At 36.6% G+C, this 14,633-nt stretch overlaps 1 protein-coding gene and 1 pseudogene across 2 annotated transcripts; both read left to right on the top strand.

Moving 5' to 3' along the window:
* Nucleotides 1–749: 749 nt before the first annotated feature.
* LOC108998717 (ADP,ATP carrier protein, mitochondrial) lies at nt 750–4,434 on the top strand. 2 transcript variants are annotated; one of them, XM_018975391.2, is made up of 4 exons: nt 750–955; nt 2,607–3,116; nt 3,205–3,579; nt 3,755–4,434. In XM_018975391.2, exons 2-4 carry the CDS (start codon nt 2,628–2,630, stop codon nt 4,049–4,051), a joined length of 1,161 nt encoding a protein of 386 aa, XP_018830936.1. In that variant the 5' UTR covers nt 750–955; nt 2,607–2,627; the 3' UTR covers nt 4,052–4,434. The 2 variants fall into 2 exon arrangements, with proteins under 2 accessions (XP_018830936.1, XP_018830937.1); XM_018975392.2 differs by lacking the exon at nt 750–955 and adding an exon at nt 1,058–1,265.
* Nucleotides 4,435–6,675: 2,241 nt separating this feature from the next.
* LOC108998691 lies at nt 6,676–8,572 on the top strand (annotated as a pseudogene).
* The last annotated feature ends 6,061 nt before the right edge of the window (nt 8,573–14,633 follow it).

The raw sequence follows: 14,633 nt of genomic DNA, 5'->3' as shown, positions 1-14,633 counted from the left end.
AGGGACAATGTGGGAAAAGCAAGTTTGTACAGGGGCATGGAGATTATTCTTTTGGCAAGCTCAATAATGGTTGGTGGCTATGAACTGTATTTGTTTCAATTCTCTCTCACCGACGTTGCCACATGAATATGATGCCATCATGTCTACTGGATGTTTGAGGCTTTTTAATGATTTTCCTCTACATTTTTTGAGACAACAAGTCTTTTCAATTTAAATCTTAATTCTATGTTTCATCTAGCATTTGATTAAATATCAATCTGGTCTACGTAGGAGTCAAAAGTATTGCAATAAAACTGTTCGGTTTGGATTAAAAAATCTCTTCAATTTATTTTATCTAATTATTATAATTTTTTTAAATTTTTATACAAAATATATTAAATAATTTAATATATTTAAATTTTAAAATAATAATAATATTAAAAAATAATATTCTAACAATATTTTTTTAACGTTTAATTTTCATCTTAACACATTATCCAAACCTCCATTTAATTAAATTTATGTTTTTGGATCATATAGAATATGCAAAAAAAAAAAAAATAGAAATGAAAAATAATAAGTATTAAAAGAAAGAAATTACAGCATTTCCTAAGAACCTGGAAGAAGTAATTTTTAAAGTCAAAGTTGGCTAATCAAATTAAAAAAAGAAGTTTCCAAATAAAAGTCGTAGCCAACTCTTTTCCCCAAACATTTCGAACATAAAACATTCTAAAAAGCACACGGCCACCAGCAAACAGATGGTCAAACATCCATCCACTACCGTACGATCCATCTCAACGGTAGGTGGTTTACATACACTTTCGCAACCAGTGAACAGTGTCGCGCCCGATCATTCCTCTGCGTATGAAAATAGTGTACGTCTCTCAGCCTATATAAAACACACGCCCCGGCCATTCAAACCATCTTTCGTTGCCTCTTTTCCTTTCACACTACGAGATCCAAGGAACGCGAACTGGTACTCTCTCTCTCTCTCTCTGATTTTAGCATGTTTTTGCACGGACCGGATCTGTCGGTTAGAACTTTTGTTTGTGTTATGGAAAATTTGTGGTTTTCTTTGTTCCTGCAGCGGTCTCTGTTTGTTAGGAGGCTGGAGTTTCGGGTTGTTATATGTTGTCGTATAGAATCCTTATTTCGTTTTTGTTATAAACCCGGAAAAAGGCATTCGGATCTCTCTATTTTTTCTTCTGAGTTTTCTCGTATCTGTTTCTTCCTTTTTCTTCCAATTTTTTTGTGGTTTCACAAGTCTTCGAATATCTTTTTCCCAGGTTAGTTTTATTAGATCTACGTATGATCGTTGCTTTTGTTGCTGTGGATCTGAGGCTCAATTTTTTTTCTTTTTTTTAGACTTTGGACTGGTTTATTGACATCCCATTGCTGTGGCTTTCTGATAAATGTTTGATTGGAGATTTTCTTTTGTTTCTTGGAATTTAATGGCTTCCATGACTTCTTATTCTTAAAGTAAGTTTAGTTTGTATAACATCGATCTGGCGTGATGGGTAATGCATTTTAGCTTTGTGGATGGTCGGAATGAACTTTTTTTAAGAATATAGATGTAAGAGATTTACTATTGTAAGATTGAGAATGAGAATGCTTTTTTTTTTTTTTTTAATTTTTTTTTTAGTTTTAATTTTTTTTATCGTTAATGATTGAAGTATCCAGCAGGCATATGAAATAATATGGATGATTGATTTTTTACGTCAAATTGCTGTTAGTTTGGTTTATTTCTTTAAAGATTCGGATTATATTATGCTTTTCCAAATAGTCAAGACGGCCTAAGAAAAAATCAGTTCGGATTTTTATATTTAGAGCACATTGTAAACTGGCTTTACTGGGATTTCTGTGATGTTTAGGCTCAATGTTTCTATCAGTGGCCGAATATGAACGAATAAGTTATTTTCATATACAAAGTTGGTTTATTGGCATTCTGTGGCCCATCACTTTGCCCTATCAAGTGGTGCTTCTTTCCTTCAAGGTGAACTCACAGGATTTGATGCGTTATGGGTGTTAGGCCGTTGGGCTAACAGATCTTCTTTGTTTGTCAAAAAACAGTTGTTGTTTTGAACAGTGCAAGCAAAAATGAGACTTGACCATAAATTCAGAAAATAAAAAAGAAAGTTGACCGGAACAGTACTGAATATATAAAAAAAATGAACTGAGGAAGAAGACCTCCATGTTTTTTATGTAGTGGCATGGCTTTCCAATGTGCATTTTGAGAAGATTTCAATTATAAATGAAAGAACATTCTTTGTTCCTGAGAGCTTTTGTTGGTCTATTGACCCTTTAAGGCTGCTTTGTCGCATGAAAGAACATTTAGATTCTCTGTCCATTTTCGCATGAAACAACTGTTTGGTAACTTATGTTTAGTATTTGGACAGAATAGAGAACCTAACTGGTGCTGTAGGCTGCTAAAAGAAAGAACTTTCAATTTTCTGTTGCTGAGCTACTGACCGTCTTTAGCTGTATATTTTATTATCTCTTCTTCCTTCTCTTATGACTATGCATATAATGTTTGAACCATTTTATGGGTTGTGGCAGTCAAGACATTCTGGATTGGTTGTTTTCTGTGTTTGTCCTCTCTGACCTCTATATGCTGGCATGGCTTGCAGTGGTTTCAATTGTAAGAAGAGATGGCAGACAGGCACCAGCACCCAACAGTCATGCAAAAGTTTGCTGGTCAGCTCCATCTCAGTTCCAGTCGTTCTCAAGATGTTCAAAGGCCTGCTCTGTATCAAAGGCATTTTGCATATGGAAATTACTCCAATGCAGGATTACAGTATCCCATGACTCAGGCGTGCCGGGCTACCAGCGATTTGTCATTGGTTTCTCCAGCAGCCTCACCTGTGTTTGTCCAAGCCCCAAATGAGAAGGGCTTTGCCAGCTTCGCTACTGATTTTCTTATGGGTGGAGTATCCGCTGCGGTGTCCAAAACTGCTGCTGCTCCAATTGAGCGAGTGAAGCTCTTGATCCAGAACCAGGACGAGATGATCAAAGCTGGTCGGCTCTCTGAACCCTACAAGGGAATTGGAGATTGTTTTGGCCGAACAATAAAAGATGAGGGTTTTGTATCATTGTGGAGAGGGAACACAGCTAATGTCATCCGTTACTTTCCCACACAGGTTTGCCATTTCAGATGTTGCTAGCACTTCAGTTTAGTGATAACTATTGCAGTGTACTTATTTTGTTAGTTTTCTTATTCTCACCCAGGCCTTGAACTTTGCTTTCAAAGATTACTTTAAGAGGCTCTTCAACTTCAAGAAAGACAAGGATGGGTACTGGAAATGGTTCGCAGGTAACTTGGCATCTGGTGGTGCTGCTGGTGCTTCTTCCCTGCTCTTTGTCTACTCTTTGGATTATGCTCGAACCCGTCTTGCAAATGATGCAAAGGCTGCAAAGAAGGGAGGAGGAGGGAGGCAATTCAATGGCTTGGTCGATGTTTACAGGAAGACTCTCCAATCTGATGGCCTTGCTGGCCTTTACCGTGGCTTCAACATTTCTTGTGTAGGCATCATTGTCTACCGTGGTTTGTACTTTGGAATGTATGACTCTTTGAAGCCAGTTATCCTGACTGGAAAGTTGCAGGTTAGTGGATTACATTATGGAATCATTGCAACTACGGCTCTTGTAACATAAATGAGTCATCGTATTCTATGTCAAACTATTTGATTTGGCATTATCCTACCATGTTTTCAACTTTAATTGTTGTTATACTTGGTGGTGAGCAGTTTTATCTCATATATTTTCTTGATGATTTCAGGATAGTTTCTTCGCTAGCTTTGCTCTTGGTTGGGTAATCACGAATGGTGCTGGCCTTGCATCCTATCCAATTGACACTGTCCGTAGAAGAATGATGATGACATCTGGTGAAGCCGTCAAGTATAAGAGTTCCTTTGATGCATTCTCTCAAATCCTCAAGAATGAGGGTCCCAAATCTCTCTTCAAGGGAGCTGGTGCAAATATACTCCGTGCTGTTGCTGGTGCTGGTGTGCTTGCAGGTTATGACAAGCTTCAGGTGATCCTCTTAGGTAAGAAGTATGGTTCTGGTGGGGCATAATTAAGGCGAACGAAGAGAATGTCCGCCTCATATTGCAGCTATAGATGTTGATGAAAATCTTTCTGATTTCAGTTTGATAGGAGCCATATTTTCACTCACTTGAATAATTTAGTTTTAGGGGAGTTTTACTCCCAAAGGTTACTTCCTTCTTGAATGAGTTTTGTTTCCATTGTCCTTGTTGACAAAGCGGTCTCAATTTCACTTTGTTGGTTTTTGATTCATACACAATTATAATTTGCTCCTTTTCGAATTATTACCGGTTTCAAATTTGGGAGAAGCTTTTGCTGAACATTGATGATCATTGTCTCCATATCATTTGTGTACTGAACATAATTTGAATAAATTTCATTAACTCCAGCAATCCAATCCAAGGTTTTGTTTGACCCTAGATGGTTATTTGGTCTGGAATTATATGTATGCTTATGTCAAACAGTAGGACACAAGGGTTGTAATGCAGATTTGAATCATCACAAAGATTAAAATAATGACGGACACGAGTCTGAACAGGTGTGACAGTTGAGACTTTGTGTTGCTGAAGTAGACTAGAATCGAAATGGACGTGTTTTAATTAATATTAAAAACTAAATTTCAATTCGTCAAGACATGCGCAATGCTAACAGAAAAATGTTAGACTTTTATGCTCTAACCTCACAGGTCATGTAAACAGGTTTGATGTTGTCTAGCCAAAATATTCCTACATTTCAAATATAAATTGCCTCAGATAATCAATGTACTGAAGGTTCACTGAATTCCCCCTCCCCCCCTCTTTGCATGTGTCTATGCATGTCTACACAAGTGTGAAGGAATTAGGGGGATACATGAAGCAAAAACATCAGAGGCCGTTCACTTGTTCCCAGCATTTAATTCATGTTCGTGATGCTTTGAGCTTTAACTTATAAAAGCAGATACCTGCTAATCATTAGAATCACGGTGCATTGATTGAGAAATAAGTTGTTCAAATTCCACCTATGTTATATGATAGGAAAAAATAACATCACAGTAAAGAAAGGATCCTTACATCTTCTAAGCAGCTCTGTATCATTTACATCCAACTAACTAAAAACATCGAAGTACTGAAAATTTTTGTTGGGTTACAATCATCATACATAGGCAATATGAAACAAAATGCTAGATCGAAACAAAGTCTATTGTAGGGAACAGTATACACGCATGCAGAAAATGAAGTTGGTCACAAAGGTTCTTTGCACCCTCTAGCCTCGTGTTTACGTGAACCATAATCTCAACCATGGACAGCACCTGGAAAGCAATTGAAGTACCACAGCTCTGCAAACACATTACACATTAAGCCAAGAAATTTGGGAGCTACAAATGTACAGAAATGCAAGTATGAGACTTTAAGCATTAGAGTTCTTTGCAGAATCTTTCTGAATCAGATCCAGTAGGCATGCCTAGAGAGGAAATATTTACCCCAAACAAATAAACACAATAGGCCAACGAGAAGCCAAGAACATTCAAGAAAACATCCTAAAGAAGCCAATAAAAACTTGTAAGAATGACTATAACACGGGAACGGTACTGATTGACCGATAGTCGTGAACAGATAGCTGCCCAAGTTTGTGCTCCCTCTGCCTCATGGCAGCAACAGTCACCGACTCACCAGGCTTATGGCTTCAAGTTTGCAGAGTTGTAACACTAAGCATATTGAGATCAAAAGCTACAAACAAAGGGAGTAATTTCGAATATAATAGTACATTAAGAAACATCGTACACCCAACAGCTACAGGGAAGGTGAGCATGAAATTTCAATAATATATCTTCAAATAATTATGTTAACTAGGCTTCACTGGAAAAGGGTATGAAGGTACACGTGCACCTCTAGAGATAGCTGTTCTTCATAAGGATTGCCATTTTTATGTCAGATACTGAATTAGCTTGCTACAAAAGATTACTGGGTGATATCAATTTCAACCATAGTGCTATCCATCCGTCCAACTCAAGCGGCTACTTGAAACTTCATCGAACATACCCTGAGGTTCGTCCCCTGCCTGATCTTCTTCAAGAAATGCTTTCTCCACATTCATCCACACACACACACAGATATATATAAATGGACGCAAAGGCTGGACAAGTAGAGAAGTGATGGGAAATGCGAATCAAGTATTGCATAAAAAAATGTGTTGAAATATTTTCTGGCATACACTCCACCACATAGATGGAAAACCATGCAATGTGCATGAAGGGGCCAAGTCTTAACAACACAGGTCTCTGTTCAGCAAGCTTGCAGCTTGACTTTTTGTGCCTCTCATTCCTTCTATCCCTTCTGTTTTCTCATGCAGTGGGGAAAAAAATGCAGATTGGATTTTGATAGAACGTGCTTCTAAATTCTAAAATCTAAATTTGCCACACAGAACCCTTACCTACTCTTCTCATTGACTTTTTCAAGGAAAAAAGAACTGAGATAGTTCGTTGGAAGCTTCTATAGTCACAGATTGCATGTATATGCAGAGTTATAAGGGCATCAACAAAAGATATTAGTTTTGGCTCGTTGAAAAATGATAAATTATTGCGAGATTGTGAATGACATTTAGAGCATAACTACAGCCTGTTATAGGGGACTAAAAATATGCATAATATTAAAAAATGATTATAGAGTTCACTACATAATGGGGTTGGCATCCATCAATACCATGCAAGTCTCAGACTCATCTTCAGCAAGGAGAGCTCAATTGCTAACAATGGGACGCTCGGGGCATTGGCCTCAACTGCTTTCTGCTGTAGCATTTTGCCTCATAGCCACAACTGTGGTTGCCAAAAATGAGCCTTACCTTTATGCCTCATCACCACCACCACCGCACTCAAAACACGTGCTGCCATTGCCGCCAAAGCATGAAGGGCACCCACCATATCATTACAAGTCACCTCCTCCCCCGCCTCCTTATCCATCGCCACCACCTCCTCCTTACGTGTATAAATCACCCCCCCCCCCGCCACCATCTCTATCGCCTCCTCCTCCGTACATTTACAAGTCTCCACCCCCTCCATCTCCCTCTCCTCCTCCACCCTATGTGTATAAATCACCACCGTCTCCATCGCCGTCGCCCCCACCACCCTATGTCTACAAGTCGCCGCTGCCTCCTTCACCATCCCCTCCACCACCTTACATTTACAAGTCTCCTCCTCCACCATCGCCATCACCTCCCCCACCTTATATTTATAAATCTCCACCTCCCCCATCTCCCTCACCTCCTCCTCCATATGTCTACAAGTCACCACCACCTCCTCCTCCATATGTCTACATGTCTCCCCCACCGCCCTCCCCATCTCTTCCACCTCCTTATATTTACAAATCACCACCACCGCCACCATCTCCACCACCTCTGCCTCCATATGTTTACAAGTCGCCTCTACCTCCATCACCATCACCTCCTCCTCCGTATGTCTACAAGTCTCCACCACCGCCTTCACCATCTCCTCCACCTCCCTATGTTTTATAAATCTCCACCACCACCATCTCCATCACCTCCTCCTCCATATGTCTACAAATCGCCTCCACCTCCATCACCATCACCATCACCTCCTCCTCCATATCTCTACAAGTCTCCACTACCGCCCTCACCGTCCCCTCCACCTCCTTACATTTACAAATCACCACCACCACCACCATCTCCATCACCTCCTCCTCCCTATATCTATAAGTTTCCACCACCCCTCTCACCATCTCCTCCACCTCCTTACATTTACAAATCCCCACCACTACCATCTCTATCACCTCCACCTCCATATGTTTACAAGTCGCCTCCACCGCCTTCACCATCACCTCCTCCTCCGTATGTCTACAAGTCTCCACCACCGCCTTCATCATCTCCTCCACCTCCCTATGTTTATAAATCTCCACCACCACCATCTTCATCACCTCCGCCTCCATATATTTACAAGTCACCTTTATCTCCATCACCATCACCATCACCTCCTCCTCCGTATGTATACAAGTCTCCACCACCTCCTTCACCATCTTCTCCACCTCCCTATGTTTATAAATCTCCACCACCACCATCTCCATTACCTCCGCCTCCATATGTTTACAAGCCTCCTCCCCCTCCATCACTATCACCTCCTGCTCCGTATGTTTACAAGTCTCCACCATTGCCTTCAACATCTCCTCCACCTCCCTATGTTTATAAATCTCCACCACCACCATCTCCATCACCTCCGCCTCCATATATTTATAAATTGCCACCACCTCCATCACCATCACCTTCTCCTTATGCCTACAACTCTCCACCACCACCCTCACCATCTCTTCCACCTCCTTATATTTACAAATCACCACCACCACCATCTCTAGTACCTCGCCCTCCATATGTCTACAAGTCACCTCCACCTCCATCCCATTGGCCACATCCTCCTTACTCCCATAAGTCACCTCCTCGACCATTCAAGTCTCCTCTCCCATCTCTCTGGGCACATACACCGTATGTCCGCAAATCACCTCCTCTGCCATCCAAGTCTTCCCCAACCCCGTATTATTACAAATCACCACCACCACCAAACTGGCATTAAGTTCAATCCAACCCCTAAATCAGTTTGATTTACACTAGTAACCACTGTCCTTGGATTTTATGTATGGTTGAAGTTCTCAGCATTGTATTTAATTTCCATGAACAAGTGTATCCTTATGTACAATAAGAGCAATAAATGGATATCCTTAATTTGTGATCCATAAGTATGAACATCCACAATATCATTTCCGTATGTAAGCAGTGTGTAAGCCTGGAAACTACTCTATTTCAATCTGAAATGAATTACACGCATATAATTTGATATCTTGAATGCATAACTTCCTTAAGCAGTTTTCTTATTATTATTATTATTATTATTATTATTATTATTATTATTTATTTTTTGATACTTAGGGATGAGAGATTCGATCATTGGTTCTCTTAGTAAGAAACCAAGGTATTGACAATTGATCCAAAAGATATCGGCAGTTTTCTTATTATTATTGTTGTTATATACAAATCACGTTGATCCTAAAACACTCGGAGACACACGTGGACTATTTACCATAAGGAAATAACAACACGCATCTATAGTCCCAACGGCTAAAGAAAAATATTATTTTGTCTACTCAACTTGCCTCCTCATTTTGACACCTCATATATTTTATTTTATTTTTTTAATTTTTTCTTTACTCAGTAGTTAAGGAAGTGACTATTAATGTATTGATATTTTTTTATATTTTTTTAAAATATTTTAAAATGATAAAAATATATGAATAAAAAAATAAAAAAAATGAAAATGTGAATTTGGCCTAGCGGTAACTTGCAGGGGACTACTCTAAGTGGTATAGTAGCACCGCTCAACGGCTAAAATACTAAAATTTAATTGCACTTCACTAAAAGAAAAATGGTCTTTGCGGCAACTTATTTATTGACACAAATAGAATCGCCGCAATAATTTTCTATTTGCATCGATTTTATTCTCGCCGATGTGTTTTAACAGGAAATTGTGATTCTGTCTCGATGTGTCCATAAAATAGGGGTGCTACCTGTCCCCTACGGGCCTGGGCCACACCGCCCCCGCATGGGCGAGGGTTGGGAATTTTTCCCCATACCCCACCCTCGTCCGTGCAGGGCAGGATACCTCGTCTGCTACCCGGGGTGCGGGCGTGGACTTTGGCCTAGAATCTGTTTTTGAGTCATTTTGGACCCATAATTTAACTAAAAAAATAAATATATTTAAAAATGAAAAAAAAAATAATAAATTATATAGATAGAACTATTAAGTATATACTAAGTTTAAACTAATACTATTAAGTATTAACTAATAATCATCATTAAGGCACTAAGTTATTACAAATTTAAAATTATACAAATTAATAGAACTAAGAAACTATTACAATATTATAAACTCATACAAAAATAGTAAATATTACAAATTGTACTATTAACTATTGTAGCAACATTACAATTAATTGTAAATTAACAAAATTATAACATTTCAAATTTAATCAATTTAGGGTGGCGGTGAGTTCACTGAGACTGAGCTGTATCGACTGTTGTGAGACTGAGAATCGAGATCATAAACGTTATAAAACCTGCAATATTAATAAGTTAAAAATAAAACAAATTAGAATTATAAAATTATAAACATGAAATAAAAATTTAAAATACAAAATATTAAAGTACTAACCAAGATGAGATCGAGATGAGCATAGATGATTGGGTCCTTAGGATTAGGATTCAACATATTTATATTGAGAATATAAAAGCTAAAAAACATATAAGTAAAATAATTAGATACTAAAATATTATATAAAATTATAAATGCAAAAAAAATTAAGGGACAAATTGTGCAAATCATGGCAATGGTGGGTTTAATACACACAAAGTCATACTGCATCGAAGGTAGCTATAGACGTCGTCTCATGTATCACTATAACAATTAAATTTGAAATTAATACTGATTAAATGAAAATAAATAAATAAAAATAAGAAAATGAAATTCAAGTCTCACGATTACCAGATCCAGGCTGATCACCACCCTCATTCTCGACGCTAACCTCCTTATAGTCAAGAATATTCGAAATATGAATTAGAGTCCTCGTGATCCAATTCTGCGTGCAAATCAAAGCCTCCATAGTGGTTGGAGCTAATGAACTCTGAAATGAATCCAATACGTGCCCTCTAGTGCTAAAGGCCGACTTTGAGGCTACGATGCTAATAGGGATGGCCAAAAGACTACGGGCTATTTCTCCAAGGATGGGATACTTCACGACATTCACCTTCCACCAACTTAATATATCAAACTCTCGTGAAAATGGTTGAAGTTCCACTGCCAAGTATCTATCTATCTATGACTGAGCCTCTGTAGAATTCTGGATGAAGGGGGTTGCTCCAACATCTCACCCTAGTCCAATTTACGTATTTTCCTAACTTCGGCTTCTGGAACTAGTGGGGGTAGGTGCTGCAATATTACCACATCGCAAGATGGTAAACTCATCAAATAATTTACCAAGGATTTCTCTAACCCTTGCTGCAATATGCTCCGCCCATGTTTGTCCGTATGCAATCCAAATACCCGCGACCATGTCATCTAATTATTCTTTTACCCTACATATTTGCTGACAGAATGGATGAGATGTAGGGTACAAGGTGCCAGATAGTGACGTGGTGACTTTGTAGAAAAGTCTAAAAAAATCTACGAAAATATATATAACTTCCCAATCATCATCCACAGGTTTCCCCAATCCTCTGTGATCATCAAAATGTTTTACATATTGGATTTCTTCATCACCCAATAATGCAAATGTCAACTCATATTCTTGGACTGCCTCCAACATAACAAAGGTTGAGTTCCAATGTATAGACATATCGGTACCCTTCTTGGATGTTAGGCCCACATACCTCGCAACAATCTTAAATTTCTCCAATCTCGTAAGAGAAGATATCACTCATTTCACAGCAGTCCTAACTAGAGCAATTGAGTCATGAAAATCCTTCAAACCATCAGTGACAATAAGATTTAAAATATGTGCCACACATCTCATATGCAGACACTTACCACCCATGATTGTCTTAACATCATTAAACGATGCATTATCAACTGTGACTATAATAACTCGTGTCAACCCTCACTCCTTTATTGTGGCCTCTAAGGCCCTCCCAATCGTTTCACCCTTGTGATCGGTGATTTGACAAAATTTTATGATTTTCTTGTATAATGTCCAATCACCATCAACAAAATACACATTTAAATATATATAATTAAAATTTTAAACTGATGTCCAAGTATTAGTAGTGATGCAAACAAATTGACCCGCCAATTGATCATTCAACTTCTCTTTTTCAATCAAATAATATTTTTTTACATCATTTTCCACTGTGTGGCGAGAATGAAGATTAAACTTTGGTTCCAAGTAGTGAGAATTCGCTTGGAACTATTTCTCATCAACAACTTGAAAATGTAGATCGTCTATGATGAATATACGAGTTAGGTGTCTCCTACACTCATCGGAATCATACTTAGTATACCCCCTCAACGTTGCACCCCCACTACTCTCATTCACCATTTTTTTAAGTCAGATTTATAGCCTAGATTGACTCTTCTCTTGTAATGATCTTAATATTGGACTTTTTTTGTATTGTTTTTTTAAGTGCACCTTTAATTGTGAAATACCATGTTTCCTATAGTGACATCCATAAATTTTTTCACAGTAGTTACACTTAGCTTGAGGATTATTGGGATCACCACTCTCTAGTTTAGTGAAATGAGACCAAACTATGGAAGTAAGTTTCTTGTTGGGCTTGGAGGTGGGGCAAAGTTCCATAGGGGTTGGTGTTGGGCCAGGAGTAGGAGTAGGAGTAGTTGTAGTAGTAGGGGTACCCTGGGCCTGGAAATGAGAGATTGTACTAGAATCTGCCGGAATATCCATGAACTCAAGCAAACAACAAATCTAAAATTATAGCAAACATAGCACTATGTCAAACAATTAACATCAAAATATTAACAATTTGATAAAAAAGAAAAAGTGATAATTTTGAGTTGCAAAATGAAATTAACCAAAAAGAAAAAAAAATCAACAAACAAAAAATAGTTAGAAGCTTCTGCTGATACTTTCAAGTTTCAATAATTTATTCATAATTTATTCCAAAATTTCAAATTAATTCATAGCCATTATATTCACATAAGTTTGTTTCACAACCACTACCCCGTTACGAGTCTTATTCAAGCATATTGCAAAATTTACCATCCATATACATGAAGAAAAAAATACTAGTGTTTCCAGAAATTATTGTTCCAGTATAACTAAAAAAATTTAAAATTTGTTGAACAAAATATATATTGTGTATCTTATACAAAATATTACCTATATTAATTAGCATTTGAACCATAGATATATATATATATATATAATATCATCTCTGTGATAAAAAAAAAAAAAAAAGTTCAAACACGAAAAATTTTACCATTTTAGTGTCCTATAACTAAGGATGATACTTTTAGAGCTTTGAATGCAATGGATATCTAGTAGGCAATATAAATATTTATATATATATATATATATATATATCAACTTGTATGGTTAATATTTTTACTTTTTAAGCAAAGTTTTCAAATTTAATCCAAATATATTTAGGATATTTAATCCAAATTAATTTAGGGTTCCGGATTGGAACCCTCCAATCCGAATTAATTTAGCCACAAAATCACTATCACTGATCCACTTAATTGCTATCATGTATTCAATCATCAAAATTTAAAACATATTACATAATACAAACCCACAAAAATTAAAATCACGCAGACAGATTTACACACATAAGTTCATCAATTATCAAATCACATGCACAATCAAGTCTCCATAACACACAAACACAATCCCATCCTCTGTCTTTGATTAAACCCCATTATTCTTCCAATCTCCATTCCATAAATCAACAAAAAGTCAAAACTTTAACCAATATTCTTACATTCGGCGACGGAAGGCTACGACGACGATGATAGAGAATCGAAGATGCAGAGCAAGACTCAAAGAGATTGAGAGTTAGAAAACTGAGAAGGAAGGGGCTAACTCGCGAGGAGGGGGAAATCTTAACAAATAATGAAACGTGTGCCGTTTCGTCATTTGTTATTAAGTAAAAAAAATATAGGCATAAAACATGTCTGGGTTTTTTTATATATATAAATATTTATATATATAATTTTATTTATATAAATATATATAGGCCGGGCCAGGCGGGGGTCACCCATATCCCACCCCCACCATCGTTATGGGTGCCAGATGCAGGCAGGGCCACCCCTAAGAGCACTCTCATTGGATTAGCTAAAAGCTAAATCCAATGAGAATTTATCTATTGAACTATAAAATATATCACATTGGAATAGCTATATTCCAAATATTTGGAATATAGTTACAGTAACTTCTAAAGTTATTTCCAAATTTGAAAGATACTATTTATTCATCAAATCCATTTTATATCATTTGTTTCTCTCTCCCGAGGTCTCCATCAATGTCTTTCTAGTTTTTATTTTTAATCCATAATTTAATTAGAATATGATTACTAATTAATATATAATATTATGAATAGTAAAATATAATAAAATAAAATAAATTAATAATTAAAAAAATTAAAATATTTTTGAAATTGATATATTAATTTGAGTTAGTGATATATTAATTTAATAAGAATATGATTATTAATTAATATATAATAGGTAGAATAGTAAAATATGATAAAATAAAATAAATTAATAATTAAAAAAATTAAATATTTTTAAAATTATTACTTATTCATTACTATATAATAAATAAATGTATAATCTAATGTGAAGATTTGATGTGAATAATTAAAATCAAATTCATCTTATATTATTTTATTATTATATAATAAAAAAATAACTATTCCAATGTGAAAATTTATGTGAATGAAATAGTTAAACATACATTCATCAAAAATATTTTTTAACTTTAGCTAACCCAATGAAAATTCTTATAAGGCATAAAATTTGTTTTTGCAGCGATTTTTAATCATATTGCGAATGACCAATTACTTATTTCGACGGTTGTGCCCCTCGCTAATGACTCGGGGGCGCCAAAATCCAAATGAACGAAAACAAT

This window comes from Juglans regia, chromosome 14 (assembly GCF_001411555.2).
Source record: "Juglans regia cultivar Chandler chromosome 14, Walnut 2.0, whole genome shotgun sequence".
NCBI classification, from domain to species: domain Eukaryota; kingdom Viridiplantae; phylum Streptophyta; class Magnoliopsida; order Fagales; family Juglandaceae; genus Juglans; species Juglans regia.
This window is presented reverse-complemented; position numbering and strand designations above follow the sequence as displayed.